We start from the raw sequence: 22,998 nt of genomic DNA, 5'->3' as shown, positions 1-22,998 counted from the left end.
ATCCTAACGTAATGCATTTTTATATGTGGTTTTCACCAATTTATGCATTTTATAAACATTTCCCCTTAATATATGCATTTTTATAAACACTGGTTGGTTGGAGAACCGCATTGCAAAAATCTTGAAGGATGGCTATGTTTCGGTTCTCAGATTATTGTGGACAAATGTGAATTTGGCTTTAATTGGGAAGTGAATCAAATTTCTCCCCTAACCCTAGCCCCGATAAACTTGCAGGTACATTTTCCGCCTATGGAATCACAACAGACCAAGCTGTAGAGAGACCTGTGCTATCTTTATCTTGTTTCTTTTATTTTAAACCCAGCAGGGATGTAGGCTCTCTTCCACACGTGGAGCCACCTGGCAATTACGGGTGAAAATTGATGTCAGATTTAAAAACAGCAGCCACAGCAGCTTCTTCTCCTGCAGTATGAGCCTAGTGTCGTCCCTTGAATTACGAATGCACATTTAAACAAGTCAGTCACTGGATCAGCTGTCAGACCCTTTCTTCTCCTACATCAAGTGGAGTGCCAACTATTTTTTAGTGCCATCATCCCTGAACTTTGGTCACGCTCGCTGGAACTCATGGGAACTGAAGTCCACAGAGGGTTGCCGGTTTCTCACTCCTGATTTAAAAATAAAATAAAATAATTCAGTTACAAAATGGCTCTATGGGTGGTATCTGGCTAAATCCTACTCGGGGCAGACCCATTGAAATTAATAAACCTAAGTTAGCCATGTCCATTAACTTCAGTGGGTCTACTCTGAGTAGGAATAGCATTGAATCCCACCCTGTGTTCGCAATGTCACATGTGCTAGCCAACTGGCATCCTCTACAGCAAGGGTGGGGAACCTTTGGCCCTCCAGATGTCGCTGGACTCCAACTCCCATCATCCTTGGCCATCAGCCATGCTGGCAGGGCCTGATGGGAGTTGTAGTCCAACAACACCTGGAGCGGCCACAAATTCCCCGCTCCTGTGTTTCAGGTAGCTTTTCCCCAGTTCAAACTGACTGTGCTAGAAATGGGTTTCAGAGACCACCCCACGAGAGAAATGTTTGCACTGAACACAACGAGCGTTTGTCAAGGTACCTGCCACTCTTAAAAATGGTGCACCTTTCTTGTGTGTGTACAACTGATCAATGCTATTCTTTCTTAAGGTTTTATGAGCACCACACGCTGATATTTTCCCTTTCCTCCAGACTTAGCTCTACACCTGCCTTAGAGTTACTCACAGGAGTCGAGAAATCATTACAATTACTAATTCAATTTTCATGCTAGTCCTCTCTGCCCTCTGGATGACATTGCTGAGAAGGAATAGCTTATTTGCATTCCCAGCATGGAAAGGGGCGAGGCCAGAATAGTGATGGGCAACACAGGTTCACAGCACTTTGGTGGTGAGAGTCTCTTCCACAAGCCTCTCCCCCCCCATTTGATTAACTATGCTCAGCACAGGTGGCCAAATGTCATTACCTTTAAGCAGGGTTTGGGGAGATATTTAATTCAGTCCACATTTAAAGCTGAACCTATCAAATTTGCACTTTCTGAAACAATACGAGAAGCGAAACGCAGCCACCCTTCGGAATTTGCCTGAATTGTCTGAATTTTGCGATGCAGTTCTGCAACCAAAGAATGTTTCCAGAAATGCAAGAGGAAAGTGCATGTTAAAATGAACACATTTGCGAAGATATACAAAAATGCATAATGTTAGGAAAAAATTGCTTGCAAAAATGTGTACACGAGTCGAAGCTGTGTACAAAATGGGCTTGTGAGGAGACATTTGCATTAAAATGAGTTTTCATGAGGATTTTTTATTTTTTAAAAAAGCTGCAAGTCGCTGCAGAAATGTGAAGGTAATTTAAGATGGGAGAAAAACCAAAAACAGAGAGAATCAAAACAGACGGATCCTTCTATCCCTATTCTGAAGTGAAATGTATGGTGTGTGTTTTTGTAAAAAACCCCCACTACATTTCCAGTAATCCCATGGCAATCTTGACGTTCTAAAGACAGCCATGCCAGCTGTCTCTCTCGCCAAAGCCAACCTGCTTACAGGTAGCAAAAGAAATGTCTGCATACGATTTGATGCCCTTCTCCTGCTAGCCTTTCTGTTAAAAAAAGGAAAACATTAACTCAGCCACATGGAATTACATCAAAGCAATCAACCAGTTTCTTCCCTTGCTTGTCAAGAACCCCCCCCCGAAAATCTCACATCTCAAAGGATTTTTTTAAAAAAGATACATGTTTACATGTACTTCGCTGGAGGAGCATGGCCTTCCATCAGTTTATATGCCACTTAATTGCTGGTGTTTATAAGCAGTGTACACAAAAACTAAAATAGACAAGGCCAATTAAAATGAATCATAAAAACAGAAAACCTCCTTAAAACGCCTACCAAAATAAGAGCTGTAACTCTCCATCTGTGGAATATACTTCTCAGTGATGTCTGCCTGCTCCTTTATTGAGATCTGTTTGGAGCCAGGTATTGACGTACCTTTCTTCCCAGGCATTTGATACACTGAGATGATGTTGTTCATTATTAACATGCTGCCAAAACTTCCTGTGGCTGTGTGGGGATTTCACTGTCTTAGTGTTTTGTGTTATAGTATGGAATATTCTTTCCATTTTAATATTGTTGTAAGTCTCTTGGAGACCTTTGGGTGACAGGCAACTCATAAATTCAATAAACAGGAGTGTAGTTGTGCAGGGTCGGGGGGTCTTAGACCCTTTACTTTTTTGGGAGCAGGGTCCCAGCAGGGTCCCTCTGTCTCCAGCATCCTACAAGCCAATCAGCATGAAAGGGGAAGGTGTTAGCCATTGAGAAGAGTCTTCAAAAATGCATCCTTCTCCTTTCCTGCGGACTGGAGCCAATCAGAGCGAAAGGAGGTGAATCAAACACTGAGAAGACTCTTCTCAGTAGCTAATACTCTCCTCTTTCATGCTTATTGGTTCCTAAGCATTATCAAGGATCTCATTCTCAACCCCACAAAATAAATGGGGAGGGGGCATGGTTGTGATGAATATGAAGGGACCTTGCACTTCTGAATTTGCCACTGCACTACTGCCAATAAGTAACAACAACAAGCACTTCTTCTGCCTGAAAGGGAGGGGAACAAATAAAGGACGGAAGAAAAATGGCAACAACTCTCAAACATCAGAGACAACAAGAGACAGCCCTAAAATACAAATACGTAGTGGAGACTGTTCCATTAGGGTGCATGGGGCACTGCCCCACCAACCTCATTCTCCCCTCAGCCAGTCCCATCTGCCTGACTTCTTACTTACAACTAATCAAGGGATGGCTCTGCCTGTGATTTGCTCCAGCTCCACCACCTGCTGGTCTCCCTGCCTTCCGCCCTACTAGTCCCACTGGGCACCAGACATCACTGCAAATATGAGGAAAACTGGAAAGAAAGGAAACAGTGTTTTTTTTTTAAAAAAAACCCTACTTGTTCTCTGTCTCTTTTAGCTCCTTACTAAACTCCATGTGTGCAACTGCAGGAGGAAAAAAAAGAGTGCCCAGTTCTAAGTGAAAATTACAAATGTTGTGAACTTCAGCACAAAGTGCATCCAGCTTCAGGGCAGCAGCCAAAAAGAAAACTGGGGTGCTAAAAGCAAGCCTGCCCCCCCCCAAAAAACACAGAAGCAGGAGAACAGGCACCTATTAAAGAAGCAGATGAGTGATGAGTTCCAATTTTGCTGGAATACATTTCCATGCTTTTAAGGGAATCGACATGAAATTTTGTTTACAGTATCTCTGAAACCATGTCAGTGTGAAATTGGAAACACAAGGTGTCAAGCAGACAACATCCCTCTGCAGCTGGGAGTAAATACACACAGACACACACACACACAGAGGCACAAGACAGGAAGAGAGGGAATGGGCTGCTGCCTAAGGTAAGAAGTGGAGGTACGAGAATGTCTTTATTTGAATTCTGAGGCTGTATGAGTGTTTTTATTATCAGGTCTAGTCAAAATGATTGGCTCGAATTTTGTATTGAGGGGTATTGATGGGTGTGTGAGATTGTGAGCATTATTGGCTGAGTAGCGCGCTGTTATTTTCACAGTTTTTTACTTGATTGTGAATATCTGATTTCTCTTTTGTATATCACCGAAATTATGTTGGCGATAAAGACATTAAGAAATAAACGATAATAAGAAATAAATAAGAATTAAATTATCTATGTATCTCTCTCACACACATACACACACTTTTTGCTGTCCCTCCCAAAAGGATGCTCTTTTTTTTTAATGCCTGAAGCAGATGGGCTCAAATGTCAGATGATGCTTCTCCTACATGGACCACAATGAAATGCCTTGACCTGTGGAGTCAGCTCTGCTGAATCAGCTAGATCATTCCTAAGAACGTAAGAAGAGCCTTGCTCGGTGGGGCCAATGGCCCATCTAGTCCAGCAGCCCGCTCTCAAAGTGGCCAGATGGCTCAGTGGGAAGCCCACAAACGGGACCTGAGCGCACAGGCAACTCTCCCTTCCTGCAGTTTCCAGTAACTGGGATTCAGGAGCATACTGCCTCCAACAATGGAGGCAGAGCATGCCCATCACAGCTAGTCGCCACTGATAGCCTTGAAAATGGAAATGGGCTGTCTTCAAGTCAATCCCAACTTATGGCGACCCTATCACTGAACACTAAAGTCATGATCATTCAGGCCATGGTATTCCCGACCTCTATGTACAGATGTGAAAGTCGGACAGTGAAAAAAGCGGATAAGAGAAAAATAAACTCATCTGAAATGTGGTGCTGGAGGAGAGCTAGGCGCATACCATGGACTGCGAAAAAGACAAATAATTGGGTGTCAGAACAAATTAAACCAGAACTGTCACTAGAAGCCAAAATGATGAAACTGAGGTTATCATATATTGGACGCATAATGAGAAGACATGATTCACCAGAAAAGACAATAATACTGGAAAAAACAGGAGGGAGTAGAAAAAGAGGAAGGCCAAACAAGAGATGGATTGATTCCGTAAAAGAAGCCACAGAGCTGAACTTACAAGATCTGAACAGGGTGGTTTATAACAGATGCTATTGAAGGTTGCTGATTCATAGGGTCGCCATAAGTCGTAATCGACTTGAAGGCATATAACAACAACAAACGAATAGGGTTTTCATGGTAAGTGGTATTCAGAGGGGGTTTACCATTGCCTTCCTCTGAGGCTGAGAGGCAGCATCCTGTTCTCACAGTGGCCAATCCAGATGCCCATGGGAAGCTCACAAGCAGGACCTGAGCGCAAGAGCAGGCTCCCCTCTAGCAGTTTCCAGCTACTGGTATTCAGAGGCATACTGCTTCTGAGACTGGAGGCAGAGCATAGCCATCATGGCTAGTAGCCCAATAGCTTTTTTCTCTCTGTGACAGCTTTTGCTGCATAGTTCGGTTGTCCTAGGCAAGGTTTCAGTGGGCCTTGCCCCTTGCATTTTAGTCCTGACATGGCAACATCTCTTAGTCCAGTGGTAAGTTCTTTTTTAACGTCTGCTGCTTTTAGCGTTTGCTGTCCTTGCCGTGAGGAGAGGATAGATGGCACCAGGGCTCAGAAACTTCCATGTCAGTTTTGCAAGGTGGTTCGGTATTCTGCAGCAATAAAGTACAGAGGATTATTCTTCTCCGAGAAAGGTGCCGGTGAGGAAAACAGACCTGTGCGCTCCGAGGGACTGCGGCCTAAAGCCCTGACCATGAACTGCAGGAAACCATGGATTAAGGCATGCAGGGTTTGCTAGGAGTGTATGACTCTGTGTTTCATACACACAACATAGCACTAAATAGGTCTATGGAAGCTTGAGTTTTGCAAAGCACACAGCATTTACAGAAGTTTTAGCTCTCCCGGAACAGCGCTGACTAAAATTGATCTCGTCCAGTCTGTTTGATGCTGATCTTGGAGCAGTTGCTCTGTGTGTGGTTTGGTATCAGTTAAGCTTGCTCATCCTCCAATAAGCGTGTGAGGAACGGGGTGTGTGTATTATCCTCAAGCCATCAGAGAGCTTTGGCTATGGGGCAGTATATAAATGCAATAAATAAATAAATAAAGCAGAGCTGATGCTCAACCCTTGAAAACAGTGAAGCATTAATCATCAGCGCAGTTTGAGAATATATACCTTTGGGGAAAAAAATGCCTCAAAACTCTTTACATCACTTCCAACATAATTCCTATTCCCCCCCACAACCTGCTGCCCTGCAGATGCTTTGGACTACAACTCCCATCAGCCTGAGCCAGGTGTGGCCCTCCAGGAAACCGCCTTATGCTGAGTCAGTTCATTGGTCCATCAAGCTCAGTACTGTCTACATTGATTGGCAGAAAGAAGCTCTCCAGGATTTCCAGCAGTTATCTTCCAGGCATAGTTGGAAGTGTCAGGGATTTTCTGCATGCAAAGCAGATGCTCTAACCACTTAGCCATACAGCCCTTCCCTATACTGAGTTAGGCCATGGGGCCATCTAGATCAATATCCTCAGCACTGACTGGCAGTAGGTCTCCAGGGTTTCAGGCACGAGTCCTAACTGGCTCTACCTGGAGAGGCATGAACTTGATGGCTTATAACTAAGATATAAAAATGTGTCTGAAAAGCCGGGATTGTTCACCATGTCCTGATCGCCCCAAACCTCTCCTCCCCCTTTAACACACTTCTGGGGTTCCTATCGGGGAAATACATAGGCATCATGAGGCAGAAGCAATGTCATGTGAACTTACCTACAATTGTTCCCTCTAATAGTGAACTCAAGCGGCGAGTGTCAACAGCAGCCAAAAATGTGGTCACTGAGAAACAAGGACAATCAGCATGCTTGGGGCAAACCCCAAGGTTTGCAGAAACACAAAATCTTCAACTAAAACCTTTTAAGGGGGCAATCTTTCCCCCATCAAACCACCCACAAGGACAGGGTATGCATAATTGTCTGAGAATGTTACATCACTTGAAAAAGAAAAAACAGGGTTGGGAATGTGTTGTCTCTTGTGAAGGAATGGCTGACTGGAACCCTGAAGAGGAGCATAGGAGGGATGCGTTGCACCATTTTGCTGCAGATCCCACTTGATTAAGGAACATGCTGTTTTCTGGGGCCCCTTCTGACCCTTCTAGCAGATTATGAATGGGTCTGAAGTAGATGAGGGTCTGCTGTTAAAAAGTTCTGAATATTCTGCAGTAGATGACCAAGGGCTTTGAACTGTTGAATAGCAATGTCTCCAGTGGATGAAATGTCTGCCCATGGGCATGTGGTCTTCCACTCAAGACTCAGTGTTCCCCAGTTGTAAAATGGGGCTTTATTCTTAAACCCCTGCTCTTTAAAATAGCAGGCAAAAAGGTCTCCAGTGTGGCTGGCCTTGTGCTAGAATGGCTTTTCAGAGTTCTCCAATGAGAACCAGGTTGCCTCTAAACAGGTCTTAATGGTTTTAGAATTGTATGTTAGTAGCCCTGATATGTAGCTAACTCAGGAATAGATTTGCACTGATATATACAGCCTGCTTCATAAATAGGATGAACTACATTAGCTTTCAGCCTTGGGCCCCTGGACATGGTTGGACTACATCTCCCATCACCCCTGACCATTGACTAAGGCGGCTGGGAATATTGAGAAATGCAGTCATGTGGGGAGGGCACCCAAGATTGAAGAACACTTCAGTAGATAACTGACTCTGCTTTGCCTTCAAGCCGGTTTCGCACGTGGTTCCTTTGGGGGGGGGCAGGGGAGAGTGGCTCGCAGTAAGAGAAGATGATACAAAGCTGGTGGCTCCATGCCAGTGGAATCCGCTGCAGGTTTTAGTTTGTCCTTTCAAGGAGCTGCCCAAGGTGCTGAAATGGGGTGCTGGGTTTCAGTACCTTGGACAGCTCCTTGAAAGCTCAGGCTAAAACCCAGAGCAGATTCCACTGCCCCATTGGCATGGAGCCACCGGCCCCCCTGCAAAATTAAGTCGTCACAGAAACAGCTTTGTCAGGTTCTGCCAAGCTGCTGCCTGACAGACCAGCGGCAGGGGGACCTTTTCACAATGGCTGGGCAGATGCTTATCTCCTGACCCCCTGGCAGGCCAAATTTGGCAAGTGAGACTTCAAAGCACAGTGGCACTGTTCCAAAGCCCTTCGGCAAGCAGCCATACACTGCTGTTTATAAACCTCTGGGCAGCTGTTGAGCTGAGATTTCAGCCCTGCTCTCTGCGGAGGTATGAGCAGGATCTAATGCCTTGCTCATCAGCTGATGAGCAGGGGTTTAAATCCTGATGCTTTTGCTGCACATCTGTTCCCAGCAGGGGAAGTTGTGTGAGTGCAGCTTAAACAGAATTGAAGCCCGCCCATCAGGTGAAGTCAGTCACCCATTGGAGTGGGGTCAGCTAATTGGGCAGGTGACCTTGGTTTGGGAAAAAGGCATTGCAGGCCAAGATTGGCTCACGGGTCAGAGGTTATAGACATTTGCAGGTGGCCATCTTGGGTCATGCTGAAGAGACACACAGCACCCTGCTTTTCGTTCCTCCCACTCCCCCGACCACAGCGCTGTTCAAAACCCCGCCGACTCTGCAACAATTTCCAAGACCTCAAGATCAGAACAAAGGAAGTGATTGCAAGATGTTTATGCTGCAAATCTGTAAAAAGGCTTTATTGATTTGCATCCTCTCTGCACATAGAAATTGACTTGATCCTCGTGCAAAAAGTTGTCGCTTCCTTGGCACCGACGTACGCACCCCAAATAGGCTTTGTGTATGAGCAGCCATTCCAAGGATGAATTCAGCCATATTTCATGCTCCATCTTGGAGGAAACCAAAGCCACATGTACTTCGTGCTCCACTAACATAATGCAATGAACTCTCTTCTCAAACTTTAAAAAGAATCCTTTCTGCAAGCGGAAAGGGTAATGTGAAATCTGTAGAATATTCAGCCATCCTCAGGAAAAAAAAGGCTATCTTTTGGAAGTTCACCTTCGGCGATGGTAGAATGGTCAGACACCCGTTTGAAAAAGCCACAGAACATAACCCAAACACACACATTTGCTTTTGTCTCAAGCCCAGCCTTTGAAGGACCGACATTTCCGCACAAGGACCATTCCCAGGTACTTTAAAAAGTAGGGGCTCTGGAATCTTGTTCCCAAGGCGGCCTATGAACCAGCCAAGATGGGATCAGAGGTCTCCAGCTGACAGAACAGATCAGGGAGGGAGAACTGTGGCCTTCCAGATGTTGCTGGACTACAAGTCCCATCAGCCCTGACCATCCTGGTGGGAGTTCAACTGCATATGGAGGGTCACAGAAGAGATGAAAAATAAGCAACAGAAGGACCCTCCCTCCTTTTTAACTTTCAATGTTACCACTGGAGATGTGAAGGCCTGGGAAAAAAACCTGGGAAGTTTTTTTGGAGGAAAACACCCCCCTGGAGATTTTCCCAAATTTTTCATTTTTTTCCAGACCTTCAAATCTCTAGCCACTGCTCGCCTTTCCCACCCCTCCAACAGAGCCTGCCTTCTTCCAACAACTTGTTCACCACCACCACCATGAGAAAATGCAGAATTGCCTACAGGAAGCACACCATGAACTAGTTACCTAACAGGAAGAAAGGAAAGGGGAAGCCATTCTAGACTTGCATTATTCTCCCTACTATTTGAAGCAAGGGCCAGAGCTCTGTGGAAAGGCAGAGGCTTTGCATACAAAAGGTCCCCGGTTCAATCCCCAGGTAGGTGCTCTAGAGAGTCACTGCCATTCAGTGCAGACAATACTGAGCCAGGTGGGGCAAGTAGTTTGACTTGGCGAAAGGCAGGTTCTGATGTTCCAAATCCCATGCTTAAGCTATTTCCAACCACCTTCACAGCTTGTTTCATTTTCAACCATATACAAGTTATTTCTGGAGCTGGCCTCGTAAGCAAAGGTGCAAACCTCCCTCTATAAAAGGAAATGGGAAAAGGCAGCCATTTTGATGGGGACAGATCTAAAATGAATGTTCCAAGGAGAAGAGATTGCTATAGAGTTGGCCGCAGCATCTGATACAGACTTGTTTGTTGGGAATGACTTAAAGGGAGGCAGACAGGCAGATGAAGCATCAAAAAGGCTAGCTGCTTGAACTACAATCCCCCAACCCTAGGGCTCGACTTGGGAGCTTCTAATGCTGACCTCATTGCTGGTGCATGACTGCCACCTGGCTGCAGCAGACGGAACATGACACCAGCTGAGGCTGAATGAGGAAGGAGTGCAAAGACTGACCTCCATGCAATCACTGTGTTGAAGCGGCTAATTAAGCCAGGTTGGGCTGTCATTTGCAACACAGGCTAGACTGGGACAGGCATGGCGCCAGCAAACAAAGTTGTCAGGTTATGAAGCCTGTGGGGGAGGTATGAAGCAGACGCCACACAGCTGATATCAGAGATAAAGGTTTGGAAGCACCTTCACCACCACCACCACCAGGTCATAAAGACAGTACAGCACTCTTTGAAGACTGGCACTGCACATTCCATCTGGTTCCACAAACTACTATTCCTTGAGATTACATTTTGTGGTGTGCGCTCTCCACACGCCGTCAAGGCTCATGTCACCTGGCAGGAAGCCTCTTGCACCAAGACCAACGGCTGTCCAGGAATCATCCCGGCTGAAACATTAAGGAGGGCACCTTGGAGCCGCCAGCAATTTCTGCAGTGCTGCTTGGAGAACCTTCCTTCTTCCCTCCTGCCCAGAGTCCACTCTGTCCTTGGATGCACCCCCCTCCAGGAAACATAAAGAAAACCTTTGCTTTGTTCATTGCTGGGATATACAAATGACTACTAACACACACCCCCTCCAAATAAGCTCTGGAGCTAACCAAGTGTGATCCCTTGACCACACTTCCTATACCTTCAGTTGGAAGTTCGGGACACTGAAGGACTTCAGAAAACTCCTAATGACTTCCCTGTATGCCTCACTGGGTCAAGCATTGCCCGTGCGTTGGCTGTCAACAGGCACGGCGGTCGGATCCGTCTCCTCAAGGCTACCGCACTGGTGCCACTCAATGCAACAACAACAAAAGCTTTAAAAGATGTGGTGTGTGCTCTTTTTCAGGACATATAAGACTGGGAAGACTGAGGACACAGGCATACATTCTTCTTTAAGTAGCCTTTGGAAACAAGAAAGCTAAACCGAAGCCTCAGGGTGGGCTACGGGGCATCAGATGGGCTCACAAGAGAGAGAGACACAGACAGTGGAACAACATGGGCAGTGAAACAGCCGGCTTCCAAGGGGGCAAGGGGGGGGGGGACAAAAGTCTTCTGCCAATAAGACCCAGGAAGAGTGACCACAAGTCTCTGTAAGAGCTGATTGTCTTTCAACACGGCACAGAGCCGCCCCTGCAAGGCAGTCATGCGGCTGACCGCCGGCGGATGACAAATGCCCCTCGCTGGAGCTGGCCAAGGTAGATCCTCATTTTTGTGCTGTCGCTGGTTTTCCTCACCCAGATCTGCATTTAAAAAAAAAAAGTGACAACTGTCAATACTAAGCCTGGCATAGTCCATCAAAACGATCAAGGGGGAATGGCCAGGTTGCAGAGCTTGGGGCTTTTTAGTTTAGAGCTGGTATGGGGAACATTGAGATGTTGCTGAACGGCAACTCCCATCAGCCCCAGAAAGCATGGCCAAGGGCCAGGGATGATGGGAGTTGTAGTCTGGCAACATCTGAAGGGTCAAAGGTTTCCCCACACTTGGTTTAGAGAAAAGGCAAGTAAGAGGAGACATGATAAGAGGCGTATGAAACCGTGCACGGTGTGGAGAAAGCGGATAGGGAAAGATTTGTCTCCCTCTCTCATGATGTTAGAACTCAGAGGCCTTTAATTAAGCTGAAGGCTGGAAGAATTAGGATGGACAAAAAAGAGGACTTCTTTACAAAGTGCAGAGTTAAAACTTTGGAATTTACTCCCACAATAGGTAGCAAAGGTTTGGATGGTGTGAAAACAGGATTGCATGAATTCATGTGGGGTAAGGCTATCAATGGCTATAGCCACAGTAGTTATGTTCTACCTCCCCTGCCGGAGGCAGGATGCCTCTGAACACCAGTTGCTGGAAACTGCAGGAGGGGAGAGTGCTGCTGTCCTCTGGTCCTGCTTGTGGGCTTCTCATAATGGGCATCTGTCTGGCCACTGTGAGAGCAGGCTGCTGGACTAGATGGGCCACTGGCCTCACCCAGCAGAGCTTACCTTCTTACTAAAGCTCCCTCCCCTTCTGAGTGTTTTGGAAAAAACAGGGCCTCACATTTCATGACAAGAACTTAAAAATACCAAAATGTCACATACGGCGCGGTTAAGAATATCTGTTCTGTAGGCTGATTCAAATCCTTCCACTCAAACAGGATCAAGCTTTTGCTTACCATATCTTTAGGCCTGAATACGTGTTGGATTCTAGCTCAGGGTTGTGGAACCTGCAAGCCCTCCAGATGCTGTTGGGACTCCAACTCCCATCAGCCCCACCAGGCAGCACGGTCGTTGGCCACGAACAATGGAGACGGACACCACCTGGCGGGCAACAGGTTTCCCATCCCTCTTTCAAATGGTGGCCATTTCCTAAGCTTAAAGAGATGAGTGCAGGAGACAACAGCATGGGCATGACGTTGCCTCGCATGGAGCCAGTCTAGTGGTCCATCCAGCTCAAGCGCTGTCTGCTCTGTGCTCTTCAATGTCTCTGGCAAAGGTTCTCCCTGCTTTGCCATCCAGGATGGGAAAGGGCTGTGTCTCAGGGGTAGAGCATCTGCTTTGCATGCAGAAGGTCCCAGGTTCGAACTCTGGAGTCTCCAGGTAGGGTTTGGAAAGTACTCCCTGCCTGAAACCCTGGACAGCTGCTGCCAGTCAGTGGAGACAACAGGAAGCTACATGAACCAAGGATCTGGAGTCAGTATAAACCAGCTCCCAATGTTCCTATGTGATGGCCTTTTTCATGTGGCAACTGATTCATGCACACATGCATTTCAATGGACGCATACAGGGGAATTCCCCAAGGGATTATACCCCAGTGGTGCATAATCAAGTCAAGATCATTAGCCCTGTCTCCAGGTAGGTCTGGTAGAGACTCCTGCCTAAAGCCCTGTTCTAATAGCTGCCAGTCAGCGTAGACAATATTGGACAGACGAATTGGCTGCTTCCTATATTCCTAAGTTCTTTTTTTCCACTGGAGTTGCCATGGATTGAACCAGGGACCTTCTGCATGCAAGGCAGGTGCTCTACCACTGAGCTACGGCCTCTGCCAAACCTTCTGCAGTAACCCTTCTGTTCCCCGTTGAAATGCAAGAGATAAAAATGCACCTTTTTTCTTAAGCTGACTTTTGATATATGTTATGCCTGCTTAAACTGGCTGACTTCAGAAAGAATCCTCCGCCCTAAGTTCCTGGCAACAGTGTGGGTTGGGGCTTTAATTTCAATTATGTGGGCACCTAACCACATTAAGATCCTTATTGTTAATGTTAATAAGAGCGAAATGGCTAAATCTGATTTAAGGCTATAGTCTAATGCATCTCTTGATGCAGTGTTGCACGCTCGTTTGAATAATCACCCACTGAACATAATGACATCTTTGTGAGTAGTCTCATTATTAACTGAGACACCATGAAGAGCAGCCATAACTCAGAGCCTGAGCAAGCAACACAAAATATTTTCCTTTCAATTGCCCACTTGTTTGAGCTCACCAATTTACTCAAATCAGTTTTATGCAACTTCCCCAGTCTCTTTTATGTACATGTAAAAAATCTGGGATGAGCCAGGAAGTTGTGGTCACCAGGGTCTCTTGTTAGGAAGATGGGAAGCCGCCTTCTATTGAGTCAGACACAATCAACAATAAGCCCCACAAATATCTGGAAGTAATTATGTTTCAGAAAATAATGGATGAGATTGAGATAACGAAACAAACCCTGCGACAGGGCAGTAAGGAGCTGAAAATGGAACTGAGCAAAATGACGCAGGAGCTTAAAGAAATAGGGGATCCTGTGAGAGGGGAGAATGAGATCAGAGATGAGAAAAGAAAAAATAAAGGGAAGATACAAGCCCTGGAGATTGGAACAAATGTGGAATTGGAAAAAGATCTGGAGTTTATGGATATTAGAAATAAAATCTACTGTTTGGAATTTAACGTTATCTCTGAAGAAATTAATGAAGATATTAGAGATAAAGTTATCAATGGCTTGGATAATTTTCTGGACTGGAATGACGTGATGGAGCTTGATATAGAGAAAATCTATGGAATTAACTGCAGCCATGTGACAATGGAAAAACTCTCAAGAGATGAGCCAGTGCATTTTGTAAAAAAGAAGAACAGAGATATGACTTTACAACAATATTTCAGCAACTTATTCAGAATCGATGGCAAGGAAATATTTGGGATAGAGGAAATTCCCATCAGACTCTTATTATATGACTATGGCTATGACAGCAAGATTATTATGGAATACTGATAATGGAAGATTGGACACTGAAATTACTGGACTTAACAGGACTATTGAAGATGGAAGATGGAATTAATATGGATAATGGAATAATGGCTATTGAAATTATTGGACTTCACAGATTTGATGAGATGGATTAATCGATATGTTTATTTGGAGAAAAATTGATAGATATATTTCTTAAAGAATTGAAACCTCTCTTTGACTTTTTGTGGAAAGAATAAAGTAATGTCTATGAGATTTGATGATTAATTAAGATAACTACTGGAGGAAAGTGATTTTATAATATAATTTAAGAGACAGGATTGTTATATATTGTAGACCTATAGCTGATCTGCGACAAATGGGAAGTCAACATTTTATTTTTTTGTTTAATCATTTTTGTTTTGTTTTGTTTTTTGTCTTTGAATGTTTTATGATTTTGTTTTGTTTGTTTTATGAAAATTTGAATAAAAATTATTGTAAAAAACAAAACAAAAACAAACAATAAGCCCCACAAATATGAAAATATACTAGTAATCCATTCCAAAACAAACACACACAAACAACCGGTTATAAATGTGTTTTGACTATACAATTCCTCTTGGACTCATTCCTTGAAAAAGAATGCACAGAATATGTTTCCCAAGGACAAATGTGAAAAAAGACTTAATGGTCGAAACGGACCTATAATGGGTAACTGGTTGTTCTGCCGTATTACTATCAATCATCCCATCTTTTTAATTTACTGTTTTAATTGTCTTTTTAATGCTTTTACTCACTTGTTTAACTGTTTTCATTGATAATTTTACTGTTTCTTTAATGGTTCTCATGTGACTCACCGGTCATGCACACGTGCATTTCAGTGGACGCGTACCGGAAAACTTCCCAAGGGATTATACCCCAGTGGGATATAACAACACTTTGAGGTTGTTGGGGTTTTGTTTTTTCACACAAACAAGTGGTATATACATTGTTGTTAAATAAATCTGTATGAATGTGCAATGACTCTTATATGTCTGTCTGTTGGAATACATTATTATCATAGAATCATAGAATAGTAGAGTTGGAAGGGGCCTATAAAGCCATCAAGTCCAACTCCCTGCTCAATGCAGCAATCCATATCAAAACATTCCCGACAGATGGCTGTCCAGCTGCCTCTTGAACGCCTCCAGTGTCGGAGAGCACACTACCTCTCTAGGTAATTGGTTCCATTGTCGTACGGCTCTAACAGTTAGGAAGTTTTTCATGTCCAGTCGAAATCTGGCTTCCTGCAACCTGAGCCCATTATTCTGCATCCTGCACTCTGGGACGATCGAGAAGAGATCCCGGCCCTCCTCTATGTGACAACCTTTCATGTATTAGTCTGTGTTCTCATCTGTGGATCTTATTGTTGGTTGTGCCTGATATACAGGGACCCTCACTGCGAACTGTAGGTGAGATGGAGTTAAACCTTGGTCCATCTGATTAAGTGCTGTTCATACTGGCTGGCAGTGGCACTCCAAGATTTCAGGCAGGGAGTCTCTCCCAGCCCTACCTGGAGATGCTGCTGGGGACTGAACTTGGGACTTCCGCGTGCAAGGGATATGCTCTAACCACTGAGCTACAGCCCTTCCTTTTTCATGTTGCATCTCAACCGTAAATCAGGCATATCTCCCCCTACAGTTTCGAGCTGGTATTTCTACCTGGCTATTTTAGAGCTACTGTCATACTTTGGACACATAATGAGAAGACATGATTCACCAGAAAACACAATAATGCTGGGAAAAACAGAAGAGAGTAGAAAAAGAGGAAGGCCAAACAAGAGATGGCTTGATTCCGTAAAGGAAGCCACAGACCTGAACTTACAAGATCTGAACAGGGTGGTTCATGACAGATGCTCTTGGAGGTGGCTGATTCAAAGGGTCGCCATAAGTCGAAATCGACTTGAAGGCACATAACAGCAACAACAACAAACCAAGCGAGAGGAAAGTCCAACCCCCCAGAACAAAACACAAGCAACAAACTGGGTAGGGGACAAACATATAAATTGGGTCAGCGACTACTGCTCAAATCTTATGAAGAACTACTATGACACTTTAATACGAGCACATTCAGAAAATATATTCATATACATAACTCATCCACAAACTTGTGTGACAAACAATTGTCTATATCAAAACCCAAATGCGTTTCAAACACGTAGGTCTTCCTCCGTGGTTACAAAAAAAACTGTGAAATGGTATCAGGGATTATGGGAGGTCCCAGGTCCCACTTTAACTGGCTATTGCAATTCCCCTGAAGGAAGGGAAGACTGTGTGCACAAGCAAAAATGAGTAGGGTGAAGGCCATTTCAGCCTTTATACCTGTATTTATTAATAGAAGAGAAAGGGTCTTGGTATCAGGAAGGGATGAGTTGAAAAGGTGAAGGCACAGAAGGGTTGTTGTCTACTCTTGACACAACAAATTAGACTGAAGTCCCATTTAGTTGTGGAAGAAGAATTGTGCTAAAAATCAGAAGCATTAACCAAAAATAGCCAGATGAAGTCAGCTAGCAAGCTTGAAAACATCTCACTTCAATCCCTGAAGCTCAGTTGCCATGCAACTGAGCAGGCAGAAGCCTGCTCAAGACTGAACATTTAGGTGCAGGAGCTGTGTTCTGTGTCGGGGTCCAGATCTGGCGCACAGGCTGGTTGACTGCCATCATGGTTTAAAACTCAATTGCTTTCAAAACACATTGAGGAAAAAAAATGAAGGCACTTGTTTACCTCATTGGCTCCCACGGAGCTGATCACACAGCTGATCTTGGTGTTCTCTTTCGATTCCAGATAAATAGCCTGGCTCTTGTGATACCTGCAAGAACATTTTTAAGAACTGTGAGCCTACTCGACCCTCTTACACAGCCCAGTATTCCGGCCTTGTGAAAATTAGTTGGTGTCCCCCAACTCCCCAAATGAGAAAGGGCTACTTGCTTCCTCAAAAGAACAAAATTTTAAATTCAGGGGTGGCCAGCGCAGTGCGCTCAGGGCCATCTCCAATGTTCTCTGTCTGCTAGCACTAGAGCCCTTGCACTAGCAGATGGCAGAGTTGAAAGCAGGGCTGGGGGACCTTTGGCCCTCCAGATATTGCTGAACTACAACTCCCATCAGCCCCAGCAAGCGTGGCCAATGGTCAGGGATTACGGGAGTTGCAGTTCAGCAACATCTGGAGGATCACAGGTTTCCCTGCACCTGGTTTAAAGGACGTGCAACCAAGGAATCCAATGCAACAGGTGCACCAGCAGCAGCTTTCCACGCAACAGCTGATTCTTGCTCACCTCGTTGCACAACGCACTTTGGTTATGTATTTTGCCGCTTGTGCAACAGTGTTGTGCCCATGCAACAAGTATACCGTGAAGTGAATTTCACTGAGTTCTACGCAGGATGCAACCCCCAGCTCCCACGTGCCTGCCAAGGAACCATTCGAAACAAACATTAAGAATCGTCTTTGTTGGACCTTCACGCTAGCTCTCTCTGGCATTGGGCATTTACAAGCATAATATCGCTGAACATGGATATTTTATTTTCGGCTATTAAAACTAACAGACTTGGTAAGTCTATCTGCTATGAAGGAGTCTAATCGTTATTTTTAAAAAAACACATCTAAATCAAGGGGCCTCTGCAACTTCTTTTGGGAGTGAAATCCATATGTTTAAAAGGCCTGAGAGAAGAGAAACTCATTTGCCTGGGGTCAAAATGGCATTAACACAGGTGCCAGGTGAGAATTCCACAAGGGGAGGGGAAATGAATGCAAAGGCCCCCTTTCAATCATTTTGTCTGTGCTGAATCTATCGCAATTCTATTTTATTTGGTGTCTGAGGGCAAAACTAGGGAAGCAGCCATCCACACAATTAACCACTGTGTGAATGGCTTTTAAAAAAACTGAATTGAAGGTACAAGCCCCACCCCCCAAAATCTGGATCAGGACCCCAGTGTGGGATGCGCATAGCATTAAAGCTCCCCTACATCTATGTCAGGGGTCCAGACCCAGACCGGGTCCCTTGCACCTATAATTTAGGTTTTAAAAGCCACTGACACAATTGCTAATTGTGTGAATGAAGTTTGGACCAGAGTTCTGGCATCGCTCAAGTCTACTCACTGCGCATAGCTTCAGTAACATCCGTCATGTACCATGTCCTTTCCAATCTTGCCCTAACAGTGCGCAATTTTCACCAGCTGAGTTACTGCACAGTGAACAAAGTGTTCTTTCTAGAAATTGGTGTGTGTGCGTGTAAATTGGCAGGTGGGAAAGAGGACCTCAAGCAATCTCCTGCACACAGTCTGAACTTCAGCCACCAAATCACCTTTTCGCAAGGAGAAGAAACCACAGGAAATCCATTCCTAGCTTTAAACGGTGAGCTCTTTTCCCGTCAAGAGGGGGAAAAAGTGAGGGGGGGGGGAAGGAGTGTCCGAGTGGGGGTAGCATTCAACTCTCAAGTTCTGAGGTTTCATTCCATTATGACACATGATAGCTTGGAGATCTTAATATGCACTTTGAAAAGTCGTCCTCCCACACTCACGAGTTATTTTAAAATATTAACCGCTTTGCAGAGGCATTATTACGATCAATAACAACAACAAAAATCTTACAGCAAAGGGTGGGGGAGTGAAGTGTTGATCTGGAGGAGAGGGAAGGAAAGGGAGGCAAAAAGGGCCAACAGCGACACTCTCAATGACATCAAGAGATAACAGGTGAACAGCTCCCCATCATGGGGTAAGGGAAAGCCAGCAGAATGCAATAGAGAGCTGGACTAGAGACTGCAGGCTCAAAACCCTGTTCAGCCATGACGGTCAGTCATGCTTCTTAGCATAAGCCTACCTCACAGGGATGCTGGTGAGGATTAAATGGAACAACCCTCCCCCCATACACACACATTGAGCTTCTTGGAAGGAGGGCAGGGTACAAATGCTGATAAATCAGCCTCAATGTGTCCCCCTTTGACATAGGAAGCTGCCTTCTACCGAGCCAGATCACTGGTCTATCGAGGTCAGCACAGTCTACATCGACCAGCAGTAGCTCTCCAGGGTTTCCGACAGGGGTGCCCCCCAGCCAGCTATACTGGAAGATGCCAGGGATTGAACTTGGGACATTCTGCATACAGCGCAGATGCTTCACCACTGAGCTACGGCCCTTCCTTTGTACGGACCCATTAGCCATTTTGCTTAAACAAACAGTGCATTGGGTCTCCTTTCTACAGACGATCCCACAGAAAATGTTTCTTGGGTGGGCCATGCGGTTTAAATGTAAGGCGTGGATGTGACCCAAGTCTTGCTTTTTTTTTTTTTTTAAAAGGTCTTAAATCTGATAGAAAAAACCCTCCACCACCACCCCACTTCCAATAGGACTTGTTTTGAACAAACCAGGATCTAAAGAGCTCCTTCAAATACGCCCAAGATCTTGGGCACACCGACTGGGACTTTGACATTTTCCCCTCTTCCAACATCAGACCTCTGCGTCACTATTCAGGACATCCCTGCAGTTTCAAAAAAGTGGCTCTCTATGTGGCATGGAGGGAGTTCGGACCAAAAACATAAGTTGAAAGCCCTGTCAAGTCTTGTCTGGAAGTAGTGTGCATGTCCGTGGAGGTCTTTCGAACCCAGGGAGAATGCTGTTCTTAGGCTGCTACAAGTGTGGGGAACCTTTGGCTCTCCAGGTGCTGCTGAACAACAGCCCCCATCATCCCTGGCCACGTTTTCTGGGGCTGATGGGAGTTGTTGTTCAGCAACATCTGGAGGGCTAAAGGTTCCCCACAGCCGAGCTACAGTTAAGAATAAAGAGGCCATAAGCTTCAGTGGTAACATTACAATGTACAGTAGCTGCATCTTATAAAAAACTGGATTCTCTTTAATCATTCTTGCATGTGCCTTTAATTTGAGAGATTACGCTTTTTGGAGAAGAGATCCAGTTAGGATAAAGAATACTGGGAAAGCAGATCTATGGAGATTTGTAAAGGGCTTGGCCAGGCCAACAAACCACAAAATGTCAAGGGGGAAAAAAAGTTCCATGTCCAGGCTGAGCCAATAATATGCCCCAACACCATCCTAATTCCACTGTTGGGTGCATTCAATAAAATATTTGGGACCATTCAATATTCCGGCTGTGCTATACTGCACAGTTCTTACATGGTATGATGTATAAAAGTACTGCGGGAAACAAACAAACAAGAAGTTGTCAGCCTTCTCCAACAGAAAGCAACTTTTGATTGCATTCTGCCACCTTGTGGCAAAAATATTCTTAACACTAAAACATAATAAAAAAATGCACAGCATTTCAGAGCCTCTGTGGATTGATGACTGTCTCAGATGCAGGCTGGGGTAGCCAATGGGATGCCCTCCAGATATGGCTGGATCATAACACGCCAGCCTCACCTGGCTTCTCATTTACAATCTGCCCAGGGGGACGGCCCTGGCTGTCAGCTTCCTCCTCAGTCTGTGTTGCCCCTTGTAGAACTCAGTAAGGAGGAGGAGGATGGGGAGGAAACTAGAATGAGATGGTTCTGCCTGTCATTGGCTCCAGCACCACCTACTGATGGCCTCTTCCCACCTTACCAGTCCCAATGACCACCAGCTGCCACTGCCTGAGCATGAACTAACAATTGAGTTTAATTCAGATTTAAATGACCAGCGTTGTTTTTTTTAATCTGAACTCTTTTTGGCCATTCCAAAACTGTTGGGAGAAATCTGCTCCTGCCCCCTGCAAGAAACATGCAGCAAACGAATTTCACCCCTCGCAAACAGGGGTCACATCACCCTAACAGGAACGAAAGAAGTTGCCTTCTACTGAGTCAGACCGTTGCTCCATCCAGCTCAGTATTGCCTCCTCGACTGGCAGCGGCTCTCCCTGCCCTACTTGGAGATGCCACTGAGGACTGAACCTGGGAGTTTGGGCAAAGCACATGCTCAGCGGCTAAGCTATGGTCTTTCTACCTCTGTAGGTAGAAGAGGTAAGTCACCTGGATGTTCCTCCGTGAAAACGCTCGTTATCTTGCCTTCTCTGCTACTTTCGATCCTGGCCATCTCCAGGGCCATTGCAGCTCTGGCAGCCCAGAATGCGGTAACATCAGAACAGGCTCCACCTGCCATGTCGAGCGCTTACCATCTTTTATCGTAGTAAAGTTTGCCATCCTCTATCCTTGCCTCAAATCGCTGCACTGGAGATTCGGCAGGTGTCGCTGGCAGGTGTTCTGGTGATGAAGGAGATGCTGGAAAAGAGGAAACTCTATGCACATTCTTGACACCTAAACAGCAGCTTAAGATTCATGCAACACTAAAGCCTCATCTGCACTGTAAGTTTATAGCAGTATCACACCACTTTAAACAGTCGTGGGGTCCCCCAACGAATCCGAGGAACTGTCAATCTGGAGTTGCAGCTCTGTGAGGCGTATTAGAGTTTCCCAACAATTCGCAGCACCCTTAACAAACTATGGTTCCCAGGATTCTTTTTTTGGGGGGTGGAGAGCCATGACTGTTTGAAGAGGTATGCTTCAAAGGTAGAGGGCAGATGGGGCCGGGGATTGCTATGACCTCAAGCTAAGGATGGAGATCAAAGTATTATGCTTTGTAAGTAACCTGCACACGACAAGATTTAATTTGTGAAGGCCTCACCTTAAAAAAAAAGTGAGACTGCTGGACAACCTAGCCCAGCCTTTGCCAACCTGGTGCCCTCCAGCTGTGCTGGCTGGGATTTAGTCGAAAACATCTGGAGGGTACTAAGTTGGCAAAGGATAGACCAGCCCTATATCAGGAATAGCTAACATGGTGTCCTGCAGACTTTGCTTGACTCTAGCTCCCATCATCCTTGACCACCGGCCATACTGTCTGGGGCTGATGAGGAGTCCAACCACATCTGGAGGGCATCACATCAGCCACTCCTGCCCTGTATCATCTACCTAGATTCAGAGCAGCTCTCTTGGGTTCCAGGGACTAGGGACCCGACAAATGCAAAGCATCTATGCTCTTATCACTAAGCTAACCTTCCCCAATCTGGTGCTCTCCACAGATTCTAGAAGAGACTGGGGTGTGCAAGGTTTAGAGCAGGGGTGGTGAACCTGTGGCTAAACTACAGATGTTGCTGGACTACAACTTCCATCAGCCCTGACTGTTGACCGGGCTGGCTAGTGGGGGCTGCTGGGAGTTGTAGTCAAAAACACCTGGAAGACACCAAGTTGGGAAAGGCTGCCCCAAGCTAGGGCTCCTTCCACATTTTGGCTTTCTGCTTTCCCCTCTGTGGAGCTGGGAGCTGGTTTTGCAGAGGTGGAGTAACCTCCATTAGAACCAGGAGATGCAAGAATTCCTCTCTGAACAGCAAAATGTTTCTCGGTAGTAACACTTGTCCAAAACCACTGTCACTTCTCTGCTTTGTTCTTTGCTCTATGGAAGCCTTTCCCAACCTTTGGGTGCTCAGATGTTGCTGGACTACAATTCCCATCATTCCTGACCTTTGGCCATGCTGGCAGGGGCTGATGGGAGTAGTAGTCAGGGGACCCAAAGGTTGGGAAAAGCTGGTCTATAGTCTCCATCCAGTGTTAGTCATACTCAGAGCTAGACCCACTGTAATTAATGGACATTAATTACAATTAATGGACATTCATTTCAGTGGGTCTCCTCCAAGCAGAACTTAGTTGGATACAATCCTACATATTCTA

At 45.4% G+C, this 22,998-nt stretch overlaps 1 protein-coding gene across 2 annotated transcripts in view; it reads right to left on the bottom strand.

The window, feature by feature from the left end:
• Positions 1 to 280: 280 nt before the first annotated feature.
• Positions 281 to 22,998, bottom strand: part of SUDS3 (SDS3 homolog, SIN3A corepressor complex component) — a 41,012-nt gene continuing 18,294 nt past the window's right edge. The window contains exons 10-12 of one of the 2 annotated variants that reach the window (XM_061602932.1): positions 21,450 to 21,555; positions 17,084 to 17,168; positions 281 to 623 (exon numbers count right to left, since the gene is read on the bottom strand). In XM_061602932.1, coding sequence (XP_061458916.1) covers positions 618 to 623; positions 17,084 to 17,168; positions 21,450 to 21,555 — 197 coding nt within the window. In that variant the 3' untranslated portion in view covers positions 281 to 617. Of the gene's footprint in view, positions 624 to 11,027; positions 11,395 to 17,083; positions 17,169 to 21,449; positions 21,556 to 22,998 lie in introns of those variants that run through there. The other variant, XM_061602931.1, reaches the window with a different exon arrangement.

Source organism: Rhineura floridana, chromosome 19 (assembly GCF_030035675.1).
Source record: "Rhineura floridana isolate rRhiFlo1 chromosome 19, rRhiFlo1.hap2, whole genome shotgun sequence".
NCBI lineage: Eukaryota > Metazoa > Chordata > Lepidosauria > Squamata > Rhineuridae > Rhineura > Rhineura floridana.
Note: the sequence above shows the minus strand (reverse complement) of the source record. Positions and strands in the feature narration are given on the sequence as shown.